This window comes from Epargyreus clarus, unplaced genomic scaffold, assembly GCF_041222505.1.
Source record: "Epargyreus clarus isolate Ecla_fem2 unplaced genomic scaffold, WU_Ecla_fem_2.2 ptg000012l, whole genome shotgun sequence".
Classification (NCBI taxonomy): Eukaryota; Metazoa; Arthropoda; class Insecta; order Lepidoptera; family Hesperiidae; genus Epargyreus; species Epargyreus clarus.
In genome coordinates, this window is record NW_027332220.1 from 11,000,854 (window position 1) to 11,022,821 (window position 21,968).

General features: G+C 37.5%; 1 protein-coding gene across 1 annotated transcript in view; it reads right to left on the bottom strand.

Annotated features, from left to right (window-relative positions):
* mbo (Nuclear pore complex protein Nup88) overlaps positions 1-21,968 on the bottom strand; it is a 129,872-nt gene that overhangs the window by 48,665 nt on the left and 59,239 nt on the right. Inside the window, exon 2 of the mRNA XM_073078573.1 lies at positions 1,308-1,477. Within this exon, the coding sequence (XP_072934674.1) occupies positions 1,308-1,477 (170 nt within the window). The remainder of the gene's footprint in view (positions 1-1,307; positions 1,478-21,968) is intronic.

Below are 21,968 nucleotides of genomic sequence, written 5' to 3' on the forward strand. Positions count from 1 at the left end.
ACGGGTACGACACGATTTGAATTTATTTTTTACCTTGAATGCATGCCTTGAATCATTTTAAATGATTTTTAATTTCATTCATTTTATTGTTAAATTACCGTTTTGTCTTTGCTTTTGTGAATAGACGTGTGACCGTTATATTGGAATTGAATATACTTTAAGTAAAAAAGTAACTTATGTCACTCTGTAAAAAAATACTATTTATTGACTTCCATCAAAATGGGTCCAGCTTTTCCCAAAAAAAAAACATATACAGACAGACAAACAGAAATATAATTTGATTTAAAATTTTTTGTGTCACGCAAAATGGGCGTTATTATATGCCCAAAAAAGACATATATATCGATATAAGGACACATAGACAAATTTACACGTTAGTAAACAATTTGTATATAATTTTAAAGTAAGTTAGCTGCTTAAGTATTTTTTAATCCCCTCTTTAATACTTCCGTAACGACACGACCCATCACCGACACGACACGACAAAAAATCGCCGGCACTAAAACGTGAGCACGTGCAGACTTATGATAATAGCAGTTAAAAGGCGCACTACAGCCCCGCCCGTTAGTATTAATCCTTACAACTAATATTAGCGATAAACACCCCCTTTCGGGCTAATTATGCTAAGATGTTTCGCTCGAAGTTCGCAACGTCTGGAGACGGGATTTCTGTTCGGGAGTTCGGGAGATTAAAAAATATGATGTGTCCTTTAATGTGCTGTTCGGTGGATGACGGTGGTTTTAATGTGGTTAAACTTTCGGATATTATATGGAGCGAATGAGTTTATAGGGACATTGGAAACTAGCACAAAAGTATTAATTAAATATGTCTTGGGATACAGTAGACAGTTTATTGTGAAGATCTGGGGTATTGGTGTACCTACAGTAAGCAGGTATACAATGCTAAATTAGACGTCGGGTGTTCATTGGTTATATCATGTAAAAGAAAGCAAAATAAATAATATTTTCTTCAAAACAATGACCACGTTTATTTCTAATTGGTTGTTTACCAGAAGATTGTATCAAGCATTTTTACAAAAATCTATTTAAAAACTTTTTGACCGATATGCTATTCACTATAGGCACTTTTGGATTTCGTCATCTACGACTAGTCCAAAAATTGCTCTTGGCCATTACTATAGTCATGGGTAGCATGATCCATGATAATTTAAAGTCTGGGCATAACTTTTTCATTTTCTTATACACAAAAAACAAATTATAAATAGCGATTACTATAGTCACGGGTACCCAAGGCCACTTAGCGTCGTTAATTTTCATTTTTCTAAAAACAATCAAATCATAACTTACTTGCATAGCACAGTCTGACTGCCGGAGTCGAAGAGCCCACCTCTACCCCAGCGCTGGGGCAGCTCGGCGATGGTGACGCCCCTCGACCCCCACAGGCACAGCCGGCTGCCGCACTCGCTGCCCATCATTCTCTCCACTGGAAACGCTGGTGGCGAGAGCAGGTGGAGTTTCTGGAAAAATAAATATATGTTAAGAAACAGAACTTTGAGACGTTGTGTTTCCTGTGTACCTATACGCGCTAGAATAATTTAATTATCCCGTAATATTGCTTTTTTTTTTCATAAAATGGGAGTAGCAGATGAGCATGCAGTCCACCTGGTGGTAAGTACTGCCGCCCATGAACATCTGTAATCAATCCCAGATAGATTTAGATATTCCTACCTGAGGTCGGCCACAGATGCGCCGCTACCCCTGAGGACTGAATTGGAACGCCTCGGAAAAGTCTGTCTCCCTTACCACACCCATCAAACCGGAACACAGCAGCGCCTAACACTGCTGGTATAAGGCAGAAATAGGTGTGGCGGTGGTGCCGCTGGAGTCGAACCACAAAGAGTTCTACCACCTTCAAATATATGTTAAATTCAAAATTCGAATATATGTTAAAAGAAACAGGACTTTGAAACGTTGTGTTTCCTGTGTGTCTGTATATAGACGCTAAAAGAATCTTATATTTCCAAAATATTGTACGTGTTCTACACACCAATTTACATAATCATTCGATCTTGTAAACCATCAATATAGTTGGTGTTTATAATGTGTGATGTGTGATGTGTTCTTAATTCTTATGTTATATGAAAGCGACTCGCAATTAAACATAGCATAGAAATCATGTATTTAAAAACATCAACCGGTCAAACGTTACAAATGATTACTTTTTTTCATAGTTAAGAAAATTTCGTAAGTCAATTTTAATATTGGGGTGCTCTGAAGATAAAAAAAAATGTAAGGTGTGCCAAGTCTATAAATCCGCAAATATTTCTTTCAATTCACTTTGAGAGACCCGTATGAGGTAAGGCATAAGTTATGATGAGCAGCGCCAAGTGTTCAATGCCCATTGCCAACAAATCAACTGAACCGCTCTCGAGTTTAAAACAATGCACAAAACGCGTTTAAAAATCGCATTCACAATTCCATAACGCCGATAGGAGCCAACTATCCCGTCGGGCGTTCCGCGGAAATATGATTAAGAAACTTTTTTAATCAATAAAAAGTACAAAAACGGCGGCCGGGGATCTCGCCACGCTTCCTGGCCTGTTTTTTTTCTCCTCATTTCTCATTACATCGCTTCCTCGGCGTTTGCTCTTACGTCATACTTATAATCATTTACCGTTTGATGGCGGTCGGCTCCTCTGCTTCGGGAAATTGAAAAAGTTGCCCGATCGCCGAGCTAAGACGGGAGCGCTCTAGCGTGGATGGGCTGAGATGGCTTTCTGAGACGCTAGTTGCATCGTTAAGATCAGAAAAATCGTTGAGATCGAAATAATCAATTACGTATATAGTAAAGCATATAGCAATCCGAAAATGATCAACTATATATTAAAAAGGATTGGACGTAATCAATATCACGCGTATTTACGTTTGAAGTAGGTGGTCAGGGAAATATGAGGAACATACAAATACAACCGACGATTTATATGAAGATGAGATTTCAAAAAACATAGCATAGATGAGCCAAACTTTACTCTCATCAGTGTGGCACAGAATAGTCTTAAATAATTACTAACAATAATTGTTATACTACGCTTATCGCAACATTTAAATATACTGACATTAAACGTGTCAGACACAGGCCGTGTCAGACAAAATAATACTTTGCTATACAATATCTTCACAGGCCGGATTTTCTGTGCCTTCCTGTTACGGAAAATATTAATACGTTAAAACATTGCTTGAAAATTTTTATTTTGTCTGTAAGGGTGATGACTGACGCGGGCTGACTCTCTATTTCGGTAGATGTAAATTACCCCTAAACGGTACTATTAACTACAACTAACGTAACTATTAGTATAATATTACAAATAAGGTATTAAATCCAAAGGTCAAACCATGCTGATTGACCCTCCACTCCACTAAACCTCCAGTGGAGTGCGAACGGCGTAAAGTTGCGGAATCAAACGCAGATAGCGCCGACGTTTCCACCGCATTACACCGACCCGGCCCGGCTCGTATTGCTCGATGCTTGCAACTGATACTTACTGGCTGGTTAATTTACATCGGTAACTTTAGTTGGATATTGTTATTTAGAATGTACTTGATATGGTATCATAATTAGCAACCCATTACTGCACTCTGCTGTCCAGGGGTCATTCTCTCATAATAAGAAGGTTTAGGAAACAGTCCACCGCGATCGAATTATGTAGATTTTACATACCTTTGAAAGCTTTTGTTTAAAGATCTCCCAGTTTGTGTGTAGACTTTTAGGATTCAACGTTAAAGTAAGCTACTCGTATTTCTATTTTCTAATAAATAACTTTAAAGATCAGTAGTGAGTGTTCAGGATACAAGCCCCAGATGCTTTGAATCGAGAGGAAAAAAATCTAACTGGAATAGCCTATGACTGCTTTGCCGCTTATAAAAATTTGTAATACACTTAAGATTATTGTCCCATTGCCTGATATCAGTTTCCTTTTATAATGAGAATGGATATAAGACCACCACGCCATAAGACTTATAGATTGCACACACTTTTCAATTTTTTGTCAATTTCCCGCATTTTGTCTCAGGTCGTTTCTTTTTACCGTTTAAAAACACACCTATATACACCCAAAACAAAACATATAAAAACCGCAAGTGTAATAAAAATTACCCCCAAAATCGGGGGTTAGATATTAAAATTCGCGATGCACGTACGTACGTGTGAGCCGTACAATTAAACCACCCTTCCGCCGACCGGGGTTGTTATTTACCATATTTAATAAAATAATATAAAAATTAAAATATTCCGGGCGCGTCTGTCCGTGTATCGCGATCGGTGCCAGGGACAGATATTTTTTTCCACCGTTTTGTTTACGTGACCGTAGAACCGTTGAAGATTACCCCGGATTCATGTATTGCGTTCAAATAATTGTTTGGATATATATTTTATGCGCGAGCTGAATGTAAATTGCTTCGTAAAACATGGTACGGATCTACGTGTTTTTTGCTACATTTTGTGGCGTCTCGTAAATAATATCCGTCACTACATACGTATAAAGTGATAATGATAAGTAGTTTTGAAGGTGACAAAATTCTTTTTTAAGTTCGGTACTGGAGGCACAACCGTCATTTCTTTTTCTGCCTAACAACAGCACTGTTAAGCGCAAATGTATTCTGATTTGAAGGGTGTGTTAAGAAGTATTTATTGGAGGCTTTTAAATCTACTCCTCAGGGGTACTAACACATCTGTGACCGATGTCGGGTAAGAAACTAATCTTACCTGGGGTTATTTCAGATATGCATAGGTGGTAGTAGATATTTACCATCAAGTGGACTGATACTTGTTTTCCTTTTAATTTTCCTTCCCTTTTGTAAGTATAACATAAAAAAAAACTCTTTTAGCCACTATCGTGAATAAATCATGGCAATATCATACGATTTACAATAAATACTCCTATAAATAAGTTTAATAGCTAATAAGTTTTAAATTGAGAAAGTAAACTGCAAAGTACTACACTTTTAAATAACATTTACAATGTCTTATAAAAAGGTCCATACCATTTCATCTCACCAAGAGTTCATAAACAAAGTTCCAGCTACTCGCCGATAGATGGCGTTATATGTCGTAACGTAGGTTTAGAGTTAGTACATTTTTGTACGCACATTGTATAGAATCTAATAAAATAAATTAGGTAATTATGTTGATAATAGTTATATTAAATTATAATGATATTTTATAGAATATATAGTATAAGCTGTATGTTCAGATTTTGAATGTTGATGAAGCTATTTTTTTTTAATTAATCATTATTCCCACTGAAGTAAGACTCGTCGTCAATTTATTTCTGTCCCAATGCTGGGCACGGAATTCCCCTTTCAGAATGAGAGGGGTTAGGGCAATAGGCTACCGCGCTGGCCAAGAGTGAATAGACTTCACACACCTTTGAAAACTATATACAACTCTCAAGTGTGTAGGTCTGTCTAATCTCAATGTTTTTCTTACACGTTATAGCAAGTGATAATTAATTTCTAATACACAAATAATCTCTAATACACATATAATTTCTAATCTAATGCACATAATTTTGATTTTAATTGGTGGTGCAAATAGTAAGACTATCTTCTTTCAGTCGTCTATAACTCTAATAAAAACTGTCTGAAATGATAGCAAGCTAATTAAACTTATTATAAAACCGATACCTATTCTCAAACCGGGCCATTGAGCGTCCGAATTGCTTATTAGCGAATATAAATCGCGTTTTTATTACACTTCTGAAATATCGCCCGGTTCGCTTATAAAATGAATTGCCAGAAAATTCTTCCAATCGTGTAATGGCATCGGATATTTTCGTTTGTAAATTTTAAGGTGATTTTGTGCGACTGTGGAAGGTAATGTTTCGAGTGTATTTATGTATGCAGTTATGTACCTTTTTTTTTCTTAACGAGGGGGAAACCTTCAAAAGGTACCCGACAACGTGGGAGCGACGCCGGGTTATGTGGGTATATGTACCGCACTAAAACCTCCCCGGTGGCCGTCCTCAACGCTTGTTGGAGAACTCCGGGATCTCCGACGGAACGCAAAAGGAGTCCTCCAAGCGCGATGCCCCGATCGGGCTCTGCCCTGGGGGTGCAGTTTTCGCTCCTCCCGCACCATTTGGTGTACACGGCGCTATGCGACCACAAATACCGCCGTCCTTCCCGGGATCGCTTACTGGACGGCTAGAGCTCCCACTCTTGCCGCCCGCAACCCCGGAAGTCCCCTTTTAGTCGCCTCTTACGACAGGCAGGAGTTACCCTATTCTAGTCCCGGAACTACAGGGCAGTTATGTACCTATGTACCTCATTCTGTGGCATATCCTATAGCCCAAATGAATACACATACTAGATACTTTTCCGAGACTTTCCAGCTTAGTCCTCAGGGGTAGCGGCGCATCTGTGGCCGACCTCAGGTAGGAATATCTAATCCTATTTGGGGCTGATTACATATGTCCATGGGCGGCAGTAGCCACTTACCATCAGGTGGACTGCTAGCTCGTCTGCTACTCCTATATTATAAAAAAACACAGATTTTAACTTATGCCATGTCGTTGGATTAGTCCAAATTATAGGAGTGACGTATGTCATGTATTTAAGCAGTCGGTGTTTCTTTTTTGTTTTTAATCGACTTCCCAAAGAAGAGAGGTTGTTCTCTTCGTGTTCATCATGTGTTATTGGTATGTTTGGCAAGTCAATAAATATTGGTCAGTTTAATAAAGTGAGAATCAACTTCAACATTGTTCAATTTGTACACTTAACAACATAACTACTCATTCAGTATGTAAAATAATTCAGCCTGTATTAAAATCTCTATGAAAAGACTGATTTGAGGTTAAATTTACAATTGAGCTGCAATTCAACGAATCTCGTTTATGCCATCCGAACATACGAAATTCAGTGCCAGCTTACACTCAACTGTCATTACGTAAATAATATACTTATGTTTGCAGATTAAGAGCAGTACTTGAGTCGATGAGCTCACCGTGTGCAATTTGATTCGACGAATTATGATTACGAATGAACAAAAAGCATTAAACTTAGTGAACTAGGAAATTCAGTTCAAACAGCCATCATTAATTATATCGTACTCGAAACATCATGCTAATATATTAATTACCCATTATATTATACTAATTATTTACCTTATAGGTATGTAGAAATCTGTAACATATATTTTGTGGACCTGTATTCCATTTATATAAGTAACAAGAAAATCTAAATAACCTGTTCTACAATTCAAAATACTAAACTTCCGTCTAACCTCATAGCCGAGAACCGTCATTACCGCCTCCTTCGGCCTCACACCTGTCCACAAAACACCTTGGACGACATCGAGGCGAATAGTTGGTCCAACTCCGGCCATAAATCAAGTGCAAAAGCACTACGTACTCTCCTCAGGGCCATTAGCATTTTTTATGCATAGAAATCGATCCGGCAACCGTCTAATGCCTCCCGCGATACATTAATATCTTACTTTTTATGACTCTTCTGTAACAATTTCTTATCCCACAATTTCGTCATAAGCGACCTTATTGAGCTGTCGTATTACCGACTCTGTCTTCCTCAAGACAAAGGTTATTTTGAGCTCCAATTCGAGATCTCAGAAGTGAGTTGGTAGCAAAATTATGCGAGTTGCAGGAGTTGATAATAGGTGGCGCTGGCGATTTCCTTAACGCCTCCATTTTTCTTTCACGGGCACTTTGAGATTAAAAGTTTGGAAAATGAAATGAAAAGTTAGCGAGTCAGTTAGCGGGCCGGGTTCGGTCGTATCGGCCGGATCGGGGGGCCGGCTGATCTCATAAAACATTCGTCGTTCCACCTTCCTGAGATGCCCGTGAGAAATTATGAAGAATTATTGGATTGCTGTTCATTATCTTAGTAAAAGTGCGATGGGCTCGGTTAGATTGATACTATTGTACTACGGAAAAATTGTCTTACAGTAAAATGGTCGAAGATCATAGACATGGCACATGACACCACTCTATATGCCGTCTGAGTTCTACAAATGCTTAATGCTGCTGTTTTGTTTATTAAAAGTGACCACAATAGACCTATAATAGAAATTTAAATTCATAATACGATGTCTGGTTGGCCGGGGATAGAACCCACAACTTTGCGTTCAAAACAGTAGGCATGGTAACCACCCCGTCGCAGTCGTAAAATATTTCGATTTATTTCTCAAAAGAAAACGTAACTGTGATCATTTTATGATTTCTTTGAAATCGATTGCAGATCCTATTTACTACTGCTACTCATATCTGGTACTTCAGATATTCCACTTATTACTCAACAGAATATTTACAATTTCTATACATAACCCTAGACAAAATCCAGGTTATCAGCGAATAAAGCCAAAATGCACTTTAGTATTCACTTTCACGAATCTTATACTATCGTGTGTGGCCAAAGCCTTTTATACTTCGGAAATTGGTATTTTGTTGAAGCGGGGACCGCCCGGGGCAACGCCACACCGTTTGACACCGAATCTCTATGTGGGGCAACTGTATAACGTGCAAAGATAGTGCTAATGACTAAAATACTGTAGGTAGTGTGTTACTATTGGTATATAATCCCGAACATTAGGATTTGAAAGGAATCGTTACACTTACCAACCAGCCAGATATCTAACAAAAATGATTGTACATGGATAACGAACCGACTTCAAATAGGATCGTAGACATAAGGGGTTAGTGCAAGTAGTGTGTTAGTTACTATTAGAACCTATTTCCACACATTATCGTTTTGAAAGGAACCGTCACATTTATGTCTAAAGAAATAGGAAACCGGGCAGATGTTAAGTTGTCAATTGTTAAAAGTAATATTTGTTAAGAATTATAAATCGTAAAGTCGTAGTCACTTAATATCATTGAGACTGTTTGTCCATTCGCTACTTCAGATACATAGGACTCACATAATATCCCATTTATCACAAATGTTGTTGCGTCAGAAATCATATATTTCTATACATTATTTTGCCTATGTAACCGCGGTTCATCAACAACCCATTACTGTTCCACTGCTGCACGGGTCTCCTCTCATAATGAGAAGGATTAGGCCATAGTCCACCGCGCTGGCCAAGTGCGTATTGGTAGACTTCACATAACTTTGAGATTTTTTTTTATAAATCTCTCAGGTATGCAGGTTTCCTCACAATGTTTTCCTTCACCGTTTAGCAAGTGATAATTAATTTCTAATACGCACATAACTTTGAAAATTCAGAGGTGCGTGCCTGGGATTTGAACCTCAGACCCCTCGATCGAGAGGTCGAGTTTCTTAACCACTAGGCTATCACTGCTTCACATCTGCTATCACAGCTATCCGCGGTTGCGATACTAAATATATAAATACGTCCATACAATTGCTTAGAATGTTATGATCTTATTTTTGCACTGTTTGCAATTGTCTGACTGCTATACATGGTAACACTACATCCAGTTTATAAGCACAATTCTTTCTGGTTGATTGTAATAATCAAAACTTTTAATATAGTGTGACAATTCCTTTGTAAGTGTTTTATGTAATACCAATAATATTAAAGCCAGCTCGAGCGGGATAAGCCATAATATTTGTGCAAGTGGCCGGTCGCCGATAACGGAGTGGCTGGCGGGCGGCCAGCGCTTGATACCTGGAGATAATGCTCGCTGGTTTATGCTGCCCTGGTACATGGAGCTGAAATATAGGCGGCTTGGAAGTTCTTAGACATAATTAATACTGATCAATTTCTAGGGTTCTGTACCTCAAAAGGCAAAAAAGAACCCTTATAGAATTACTTTGTTGTCCGACCGTCCGTAAATCCGGAGAACCATTTTTTCTCGAGAACTTTTTCAAATATCAAAATATCGGGTCTAAAGTGAAAAAAATCAAAACTTGAAAGTTTAGTATGTATTTCACGTTATTGGTGATTGGTTCTATTATCAACTTATTATTTGGTCGTTGTACAGAACTCTCGGTGCACGAGTCCGACTCGAACTTGGTCGATCTACTTTGTGAAATTGCAAACGAATTGGCAGTTAATCATAAATAACCCAGTCATTTGTCATTAATCCTAGATAGGTTGAAGTCCTATGTAAGGTCTTTTCGGTGCTATCTGTCAGAAATAGGTGTGACGGTGACGTTTCCGAAGTCACAAACGAATCAAAAAGAGTTATACCACCTTTAAAATTTAACGTTACACCGTACACATTAGTTGTCTGACTAAATTAAGATATCTGGCAACCCTACACCGAACCCCACTAAGCAATTTCGATCCAATTTCGGAAAACCTATTTTTACAACGAAATCGTAACAGGTAGCATAAGGAGTTTCGCAATTCTTAGTTATGTTACAAATTCGCATTTAGTATGATAATACAGAGATAAGCCGTTACAAATATGCGATTTTCGCGCGAGCACCTCCGATACGGGGCTGGCACGCTGCCCGCAGCCTCTATGATCCGGTATCTGCAGATATATTACTGGGAAATAATAAACTTTTGTCTGTCTTTTGCTAGATTATTTTGGTAAGGTTGTAGTGAGACTCATTAATTATGCAAATGGTAATCGTTTTGAAAGTGGTAGAACCCTTTGTGGTTCGACTCCGGCGGCACCACCGACACCTCTTTCTACCTAATAACAGCAGTGTTAGGAGCTGCTGTGTTCCGGTTTGAAGGGTGTGGTAAGGGCGACAGCCTTTTCCGAGGCGTTCCAGCTTAGTCTTCAGGGGTAGCGGCACATCTGTGGCCGACCTCAGGTAGGAATATCTTATCTTATCTGGGGTTGATTACAGATGTCCATGGGCGGCAGTAGCCACTTACCATCAAGTGGACTGCATGCTCGTCTACTACTCTTACGTTATAAAAAAAAATCGAAATATTAAGTTATTTTTGACGCAGCAGGCTGATAGATGGGTGACCATAGTTATTTTCATTGCATAGTATGATTAAAGCGTTCTTAGATGTTTTCAATCAAGTACCCATAACACTTGCAATCCAAAACAAATTTGTAATTTGAATGTTTTATTGTGTTCACAGGCTGTATATATCGTTTAAAAGCGGGTCAACTACATGTGTGGTAGTTTGTTATCGTAATTATTCCTATTTAAAACTACCTAGTATGCAATTAAAAAATTCCTGTGTTACTATATAGAACAAAAAAATACGTAGACGATTGTAAAGAATCCAAAATACAAAGCTTCCATACTTTATCAAAACCCGAATCATTTCAATTTAATTTTTCAAAGTCAACGTACCTACCTACACACTGACTGTTCTTTTAGAGTCGTTCAGAAACCGGAGTCGATAAAGCGATCTCATTACCAGACCCTATTTAATTTTAACGTCTTCCTTCGTACCTTTGATGTTAATCGGAGATCTCCCGATAAATAACGATCCGCAAACAAAAAAAAAAACGAAATAAGGACGGCGCATTTCACCCCCACCTCCCCATCTTCACATAATTTCATTATTCGCGCGCTCTATGCGTCACTTTAAGATTCGATCTATGGTAACAGGAAAATGTTTGAAGTAGTACATACCTTTCCTCTGGGTTCACGTGGCTGAAAGGTCACATAATGATGATGTCATCATCATCAATGAAAATGTCTTGAGGTGTAGACCACCACGATTATCGTGCGTGGATTCATAGACTATTCTTTTAATTGAAAATGTTTTTTTACAGAATTTATAAGAACAGAGGTGTGTCTTGCCGTAGTATTAAACCCTGGACCCTCAATGTAACAGGCCCAAATTCACACCACTATTGTCTCATTGATTTTATAGTATCGTGATTAAGTTATTAATTAAGTATTAAAAAGCAAATTCCAACTTTTTAGCAAGAAACTAATTAATTTATATAATTTCACTTCCATCCATATTAACTTGTCATTTTTACACGTATTCATACATATGTATGTTCATTATAATAATATCTTAATTTCTCTAAAGTTTTTAAAAGTAATATCAAAGATACAACAGAAGACAATTACTCAAAGAATATACATTAAAACCAATATCATAATTTGTACGCATATTCGCCGTCTCCCCCACAGCGATTCGCGGGGAGGCAGGGGTGAGCGAAGACGTGTTTTTGTCGTGTTTTTATTAGTGAGGAACAATGATGAATTAGTATATACCGTTTATTAGTCGTCCGTGCGATTTTTTTGCGACTTCTCTCGGCGGCCTTAATTTGTTTTCTTAGGTGTATAGGGTAGCGATGGCCCGTGAAAATTATTAAGGGGAGTGGAATGTACAATATAGGCTGTGTTAGCGGGACGGCGTCTTGTAAATTAAATTGTTTGGGAGCGCTGTCGTTAGAGTGTTTTATGACGCGTTCATATATTGACTTCGCTTGATACGTCGATAAGGAAGAAAGTTCTCACGTTGTTACATATACAAGCCTTATATTGAAGTTATACTTCTTTAGGAGCGTCAAAGGCAAAGTAGGTTTTATCATAATTATATTGAATTATATTTGACTTCTCGATATGATATCATATGAGACGATACGAATACTTAATGACACGTTCAATAATTTGTATTATTTTTTCAAGTTCCACTTTTTGCGCGTCTACACATTCATTCATGAACTTAAAATTACACCAAATAAGTAAAACTTCACGCGTGCTTACGAAATTACATACTCATTTTCCTTTAATGTTAAAACTATCACTTGCTATAAGTGATAATTAATGTCTAATACGCACAAAACTCGAAATAATTTACTACGTTCTAATTAACTTTCTTTATTAAGTATATTGCTTTTAATCTTGGTTATGATTATTTTTTAAAGGATTTACTTTGTATTTCTGAAGTGTAATCAAATTTTTTTTAATGCATGGAGTGTTCACTTCTAGAAGGACTTACCACTAAAAAGTCAGTTTTTGAAAAGTAGCTTATACTTATGTTTGTTGTAATGTGTTATGTCCAGTTTAGTGAACCAAAAAAAAAAAAACTTACATAGATAACAGTTTCGTTAGCTGTGTAATTCTTATTTTTGAATCCAAATTACTAAAGCAATTTATGCACTAAAACTATAAGACGCGTTTACCCCATTATACCCAATAAATATTATACGATTTGGACAGGTGTTACATTACCGGGAGCCGGTTCCGTTCTCCGTTCCCGGACCGTCCGGACATGTTCGTTAATATGAAAATTAGCCGGAATGAGGCGCACGGGGAAAATTGGCTCGCGTAGAAAGCAGCTCTGATACTATATTGTAGCTACTACGTAGAGCTGCTGCTGTGTTCGCGATAGAGATGAAATATAGAGAATTTGTAATTTACGGTTCCAAGAAAACTTGTTGTGCTTTTATATATGAATTTAAAATTAAATGAAATTAGTTCTGATAAACAGCTAGGTGACGTAGAGTAGATTCATGATACAGATGAAGTATAATTAATATTCACAAAGATATTATCTGAGGTGTTCCGTTTAATCCTCGGGTGTAGTATCGTATTTGTGACTCACCTCAGTTAGGAATGTTACTTTTATCTTATTTCTCTTAAATCTTATCTGAGGTTGATTACCGATGTCCATGGGCGGCAGCTACCTCCTACCATCAAATGTACGCGCACTGATAACATACGTTATAGATAATTTGGCTATAATTAGGGTTGCACCAGAAATTAAAAAAAATCACTCACGACAGTTAATGGTAATATACCTACTGCGTAAGAAATCTTATTATTAATTATAACAACAAACACCAAAAACATTTCCAAAAAACACAACAAACAACAACAACAAAGCCTTAAAAGAAAATTCAACGTAAACATTGTGACGACATCAAAAACATCTCAACTACCCTCATTTGCGCGTCACTTACGCCGTTTCGCCGTTGGGCGGGTGCAGCGGTGGCTATTATGAAACGCTTTGACTTACTAGATGGAATTTTTAATGCAATAATTCCGATAATTTATCGCTAGATGGCGCTCCTTTGTGGCGAGGGCGCCGGCGGAGGGAAATTGGTTTTCTTTTTCAAACATCACCTCCCCGATTGACCCGCGGCTCGAGGATACCGAGGAGATTGTTTGCCTCGTACTTATACTTAGCACGAGATAATGTTCAGGAGCATCTCTTTGTGAAAATAGAGGTAGCGAATTACATATGAGTGTATTACGTATGAGCCCCACTACATGAATGTACCAGGAAGGCGGCGACAAGAAACGAGTGGCGGCGTCTTGTTAAGCGTGCCACGAAGACCAAATAATGACCACGACCGCTCTGAGAAGAGTGTAACGCTTAAGAAGAAGAAGAATTATATATGAGTATGAGGCTCGCTTAGTGTTAGGTCACAGCCGATGGGTCAGTAGCCAATGCAATGAATGTGGAATGACTGTAACATTTAGAGTAAGACGACCCCGGACCCACGTAGCGGAGCAATCACCATACCAGACGGAGTTTCGGGATCGATCAAAATTTATATATCTGTTCCTGGTCTGAGTGTTTTGTCTTGTTGTGTCCAATGCCCATGGCACCAACGACACGGGAAATCCTAATGTGGGCATGCGAGTGGAGAAAGCGCCTTTTTTGTAGAATCTTTTTGTTCTGGGTCAATTTCATAAAGAGTAATAAAAAACACTGATGCTATTTCTAAAGACTAAATTAGATCGTTTTGTGTAAATGTACCTTACCAGTCTTTAAACCATAACGCTAACTAGCGTCTAAAACTGTATGGCGAAACGAGTTCATAATACCGGTCTGATACTCAGACGGTCCCGGGTTCAATCTTTAGACTTGTTTAAAGCATGCATTTATTACCATTACGTTTGCGTTATATCCGGATGTTTCTGCTCGTGTGTCCACACGATCATCACAAACGACACACGATATTCTAATTTGAACCTATGAGCATAGAATATGGTATACTTATTTTCAATTCTCTATCATAACTCGTGTCCGGTGGCTTAGTAATTAAATACGTGACGTCATTATGGTCCGTTCAAATTCGGGGAGACCCTGAGGCGGCAGCACGACTGTTATTTTATTTTGATTATTCACATTTAAACGTTTTTTGTTTACCGCACGTAATTTCATTTCGGACCCACTTATCTTTACGACTTTTCAAAATTCTACAAAAAATACCTATTTATGTCACTGAAATTTAAAATAACTGACACAAATACGAAATTTGTAGTAAAGTTTACAATATAATAAAATTGCTTATTACTTATTACCCTCCTTCGGAAGGCAATGTTATTCGAACGTGTATGTCTCATTCTTTAGCATGCTCTCCAGCCCAAACGGCACGGTTTTTAATATACGAGGTGTGAAGTGTCGTTGTATTCGTCTAAATTGTGGGAGTGACCATCACCTGGATACCATATAACTTTCTCAATGACTATTATTATACTACGACTATTATTATACTAAATAAACTTTTTGATAGGAAAACGCATTAATTAAACAAAGTCTTAAGCACCAAATTTATCTCCGCAAAAACGAGTCGGCGCTCAATATATTTCGTTGGATAACGATGTAAACAGCGTGTCTAATATGTGTGCGTGTCTAATTCGGCGCTCAATATATTTCGTTGGATAACGATGTAAACAGCGTGTCTAATATGAGCGCCGACTTCAGAAATATGTACTAAACCAACATTTATTCGAATTATTTTTTACTTTGTAGTGACATAGAAGTCGGTTGTATTTTTTGTTAAAAATTTTTTTTCACCCTTTTTAGTGATGACATAATAACATTTATATTAATACAATATAAAATTGTATAAGCGAGATCATGAATTAAGGTAAGGTCTGAATTTACATTGATTGGAACCGCCCGCTCGCAGGGCGCTGCCGCGCCCTGCTCGCTTAGTTTTATATTGTCTTATATGTTCCAACCTAACCTAACTAAATAGTCAATGATGAACTGGCTTTGCAATTTCATTAGAACCAGTAAATATCTTCAAACACAACTCAATTATTCCCATTGGTTGAGGAGTTACATATTTTGTCTCCGAGCCACATTATCAGACCCTTAAATAGTCAATGATGAACTGGCTTTGCAATTTCGTTAGAACTTTCACCAAATATCTTCAAACACAACTCAATTATTCCCATCGGTTGAGGAGTTACATATTTTGTCTCCGAGCCACATTATCAGATCCTCAAATAGTCAATGATAAACTGGCTTCGCAATTTCATTAGAACCTACACCAACATTCTTCAAACACAACTCAATTATTCCCATCGGATGAGGAGTTACATATTTTGACTCCGAGCCACATTATCAGACCCTTAAATAGTCAAAGATAAACTGGTTTTTCAATTTCATTAGAACCTACACCAAATATCTTCAAATACAACTCAATTATTCCCATCGGTTGAGGAGTTACATATTTTGTCTCCGAGCCACATTATCAGATCCTCAAATAGTCAAAGATAAACTGGCTTCGCAATTTCATTAGAACCTACACCAAATATCTTCAAACACAACTCAATTATTCCCATCGGTTGAGGAGTTACATATTTTGTCTCCGAGCCACATTATCAGATCCTCAAATAGTCAATGATAAACTGGCTTCGCAATTTCATTAGAACCTACACCAAATATCTTCAAACACAACTCAATTATTCCCATCGGTTGAGGAGTTACATATTTTGACTCCGAGCCACATTAGCAGACCCTTAAATAGTCAATGATGAACTGGCTTTGTAATTTCATTAGAACCTACACCAAATATCTTCAAACACAACTCAATTATTCCCATCGGTTGAGGAGTTACATATTTTGACTCCGAGCCACATTATCAGACCCTTAAATAGTCAAAGATAAACTGGTTTTTCAATTTCATTAGAACCTACACCAAATATCTTCAAACAAAACTCAATTATAGCCATCGGTTGAGGAGTTACATATTTTGTCTCCAGAACCCACTCTGATCCTCATCATATTTAAATGGGACCAACTTGTAGCAATTGTCCACACACGAAATTAAAGGCATTAAAATAGGTTCATAAATGGCGAAGTTATGGCTGTTATATTTACATGGGTGGAGGAGTTCCCCTCTTTTTCTCCAGAACCAATCGATGGATCCTAACCATATTTAAATGGGACCAACTCGCAGCTCGTCTCTACACAATAAAAAAAGAATTATTAAAATCGGTCCACTAACGGCGGAGTAATTGCTGTACATACATAAAAAAAAAAAAAAAAAAAAAAAAAAAGATACCGGCCGAATTGATAACCTCCTCCTTTTTGAAGTCGGTTAAAAACGCATTAATTAAACAAAGTCTTAAGCACCAAATTTATCTCCGCAAAAACGAGTACAGAAGTACCAAACGCACAAACAGTACACAATTGTGGAAGCAAAAGGGCGAAGGTAGCAACCGATACCCAGCTAATGAGGACGTTATCCTTATTGTGGTTCGTGATGAGACGCGACCGGCGCATTGTCCGCTGATCGGGACCATTATCCCAGCGCAGGGCCGGCATGAGCGGACAGTGCTTAGCGAGTGATTGTCGTGCTTAAATATTTTATTACCTTGGCCTGGGTTTATTGCAAAATATTTTTGAAATAAAAAAAAATTTGAGAGTGGTTTTTCGTCCATCATCATCATAATTAACAAAATGCTTTCCGATTGTTCGACGCGGTTCTTTTTACAATATGAATAATATTTAGGTCATAATCCACCGTGATGTTACAATGTGGATTTGCTTGGAATGATATAGATTCAGAATTTGGTAGCTTGGATGACACTTTTCTTTTTCAAAGCACTAACAAATTGCGACCACGATAAACCTATTTTTTTCGCATTAAAATAGCTAAAATTAGACAACACATTTCAGCAAAAATCAGCACAGTATCAGTAATCAGACACATTGTACGAGTACACAATTTCGGAAGCAAAAGGGCGAAGGTAGCAACCGATACCCAGCTAATGAGGACGTTATCCTTATTGTGGTTCGTGATGAGACGCGACCGGCGCATTGTCCGCTGATCGGGACCATTATCCCAGCGCAGGGCCGGCATGAGCGGACAGTGCTTAGCGAGTGATTATCGTGCTTGAATATTTTATTCCCTTGGCTCGAGTTTATTGCAAAATATTAAAAAGTTTTTGAAAAAAGTGTAATAAAACCGTAAATATGGATTGGTTAAGTCAATTATCGTCTACAAGCAATTTCTTTCCCATTAATGTACGCAAATTGTCTACATATTTTAAATATATTGCAGATGTAAAGATTTTGAGTTTTTGTTATTGTTTAACGGAACTCAGCTACTATTTAAGGCCCTTATTAAGTATATTTTAACGTAAACTAACTTTAGTGTTTGTACGTCATTACCTTTTTGTCTCGTTTATATTAATTTTAATGTTAGTCCTACAAACTTAACCATGCATAAGTACGTTTTTAATAATTTGTCAAATAATATCAACCATTCCTTAAAATAATTTATTGTTATTATTTTATTTTATGATATGTGATAAGAAAAAAGATATAATAGTAACTGCAACGGTTCGGTGGAACAAAATACCAGGAAATCGAGCTTAATTCCAATCCCAAATACAAAAACTCTGCCCGTTGGAAGTGAAAAAAAGAAAAATTTGAATAATCGAATTATAACACTCGTAGAACTTAAAATTCAGTCTTGGCAATCATCAATAATTCAAATGACAGAGGTACAAAAAGCGCAAAAGGAAACCAACTTCCCGACGTCGGACCCTTAAACACACAAATCTGTTTTTGATCATCCACATTGGAACGCGAAACGAATCGGGGAAAGAGTGGGAATTAATAAAGCGCCCACTAAAGAGAAAACAGGCGGAAAAATAGACCCGGGGGAGGCGGAAAAAAATGTCCACCAGAACCGTGCCCTTCATTAAGACGGAATAGAAACACGGGATGAATTGATCAATCAGAAATTTTATGGCCGGGAATCACTCAACGGAAAATAATTCCCGAGCCGTTTGGCTTGGCTCATCGCCGCCGTTTTAATTTCGTCCTCTTGGGGAGATCGAGTGTCATCCAATCTATCTGACGGCTTGCGAGAAAAAAACACCACCCCACTCCCCGCCCCCGCCCGGAGCGGACGTCTTCGAGACGATAATACTCGCCATGGGACTGTTTTAACGTGTCAATTTTAAGACGTTACCATTAAGGAGTCCTCACCGTAGCAATTAACGCGGATAATCGTAAAACGAAAGCGAGAGAGCTGTATTGGCCCGGTGCTACTATTTTAGACATTTTTCGAGAATACGTGTACATTGAGATACATTAACACACACTTGAACAATGAATTTAGCGAGGACACATATATTACTAAGTGTGAATGTGTCTCCGATTAAATAAATTCTTTAAAAATACATGACTTTAACTCATTCCATCATCTACTTATATTTAAGTAAATATTGTTTACTTTCATAACAAGTTTGAACGAATGCATTCCATATAAACTGTGACTTCGATAACCGCTACAATTAATATGCCTTACCCATTCCCTCCTATTCGCGAACTATCACGCAATAACTAACTAAAATTTGCAAACTATTCCATAACGCACGTACCATTATTCCCACTTACATTACGTTAACAGCCGGGATTGACAATGCATACACTTTAGCGTTATTAACACCTGACAGTGAACTGATATTTGGAATATTTAATCTCGTAAGCCCACCGATACTGTTATGTTAATTGAAACCAGTCCAGTACAGAGTGCATATCGCTAAGCGGGCGTGAACAATCAAAATCGATGGCTACACAGCTAATTATTCGCTCGGTTTGACGTATAATTACGCGGCTTTAGCGCCCATCAGCCGCGTCATAATCTATTCCGTTTGCGATCGCTAATTAATCAAGATCAAACAGCAACAACAATCGCGCCCGAACTCATCATCCGGCTCGAAGGACCATCTTTTGATGAATTCAAAAAACGATAGAAAAATCCACGGAAGTAATCCGCCTCGTTTCTCATACATTTTTAACCAGTTTTTCAATTCCGTTTTTACTGACCAAGTCTCTATAAAAATTAAGATTGCCGTTCTCAGAACCAATATCCTTTCTTACGTTCTTAAATATTAAGAATGTATGCAATTATGCATATATTATCTTTATGTGTTAAATTACTATCTAGATTTTAAAATATAGATAATATTAATATGAAGATGTTATCGAAAGACCCACAATCGAAAGACTTATGCGTTTCGACATAATTATTCTTAAGTTTATCGCCTGTGAAGGGTTTGAGGAGTTTTTTAAAACTTTTTCGAAAGTTGTAACCTACTATTTGCTTTTGATTTACTTATGGACGTTGCATCATTTGATTCCATAGCAGTTATGGCATTAGCCTGACCTTGCATCGAATCTGGAACCGTGTCACGCGACTCATCCACACCAAATTTCAATTACACCATCTACCCTCGCTGTCCGTCCCCGCGATTCTTTATTCAAATCGGACATCTCGCCATTTTCGCGCCACGTTTGAATTACAAATCGGAAGGCAGTTTCTTTTGGATTTAAATTCGGCACTCCCTCCGTATTGCCGGTTTGATTGCCGCTCTTAATGCCACCTCCGTGGAGTTTTCTACGGGATTATGGAAAATTATTGGCCGCGATGTCCGCGAAGTGCGGGTATTTCGCGAAAACAAAAGATTGGATTGGATTCTGATTTTCGTACCCTCATCCTTGTTAGAAAATAAATAACACATAAATAAAAAACAAACCAACTCTGTAAATCAATCAATCAATCAATTAAATAAACATTGATCATGTAGATCATAAAGATGCAACTTTGTATTTAAAATTTTATTATTTTGTAAATAATTATTTTATCTTCTAAATAAGCGAGTGAGATAAGAACGTTGAAATAATCAACAAACACTATTCTATTAGTATAGATAAGTTGTTAACTACACAGTACAATGCAAAGTAGTTTACAAACATAAAATTTAAAATGCTATGTGCGTAAAGTACATTTTCATAAAGATATAAATTCTTATTCAAATAGAAAAAAACATCCAGCGATCTGTCACAGAGCTGGTTACATCAATGAAAACTATTTAATGTAACTCTAAGGAACCATTACAGTTCCCCTAGCGTGGAACCGAAAAAAACAGTCCATAATTAAAACTACTCTCCCTATACTTCTCATAAAATGCAGACCACTAATGATCGCAAGTAAATTATCATTAAAATTTACAACCAGCCTCATCTCGAATCTAAATGTCACGCTTTACGAGCGAGATATAATTACGAAGACGACCCTTGAATCTTAAAAAAATGCCATGGACTATTCAATCTGCTGTCACCCCTTGATCAAGGCTCGATATAGACTTGAATGATCAGCCCTAAAGCCTTCATTAATGAAAACCATAAACCCGGGGGCGCGTATCCGGCTCGAAGGACCAAGTTAAAAACGCGCGTCGAACGACCGACGCCTTATTAAGCCCACGGGGGCAGGTGGGGCGTTGGAAAAATTATAGTGCCAAAGGAATTATGTTATTGAACGCAGATAAGGAGGGGTACCTAATTGCTTTATGGACGCGATATTGATGAGGTATTCCAGTGGAAAATTAAAAATAATATTGGATACTTTGTAGGGCGAATTATGATGGCCACTTGATACAGTAAGTTATTTTTAATATCAAATTTGAAAATCTGTAATTAAAACTGAAAGTAGAGACTTAATTAACGATATAATAAATCATTGAACAAGATATAATATATAAATTTTGCACGCCCAATGTGGTAGAACATAAGGTACTTGTTAGAAATTTGAGATTCTTGTAAAATACTATGTTTTAGCAAATAAATGATTTGATTTGAAATGCTATGATTTATTTTATAATTCCAACAAGCATAATGTGCTGTGCTTAATACTGCTGTTATAAGTGTAGTGTGTGTAGTTGTATGTAGGTGTTACAGTCGTTCTACACATTGTGGTTGTCACCCTAATTATTATTTCATTGATTAATTTCATACAAGGGATATATCAATGATTAATTGATACGTTTATAATTGATCTACGCGATTCGTTCCACTCCGGTGGCAAAGATATGGATCCTGCTATTCAAATC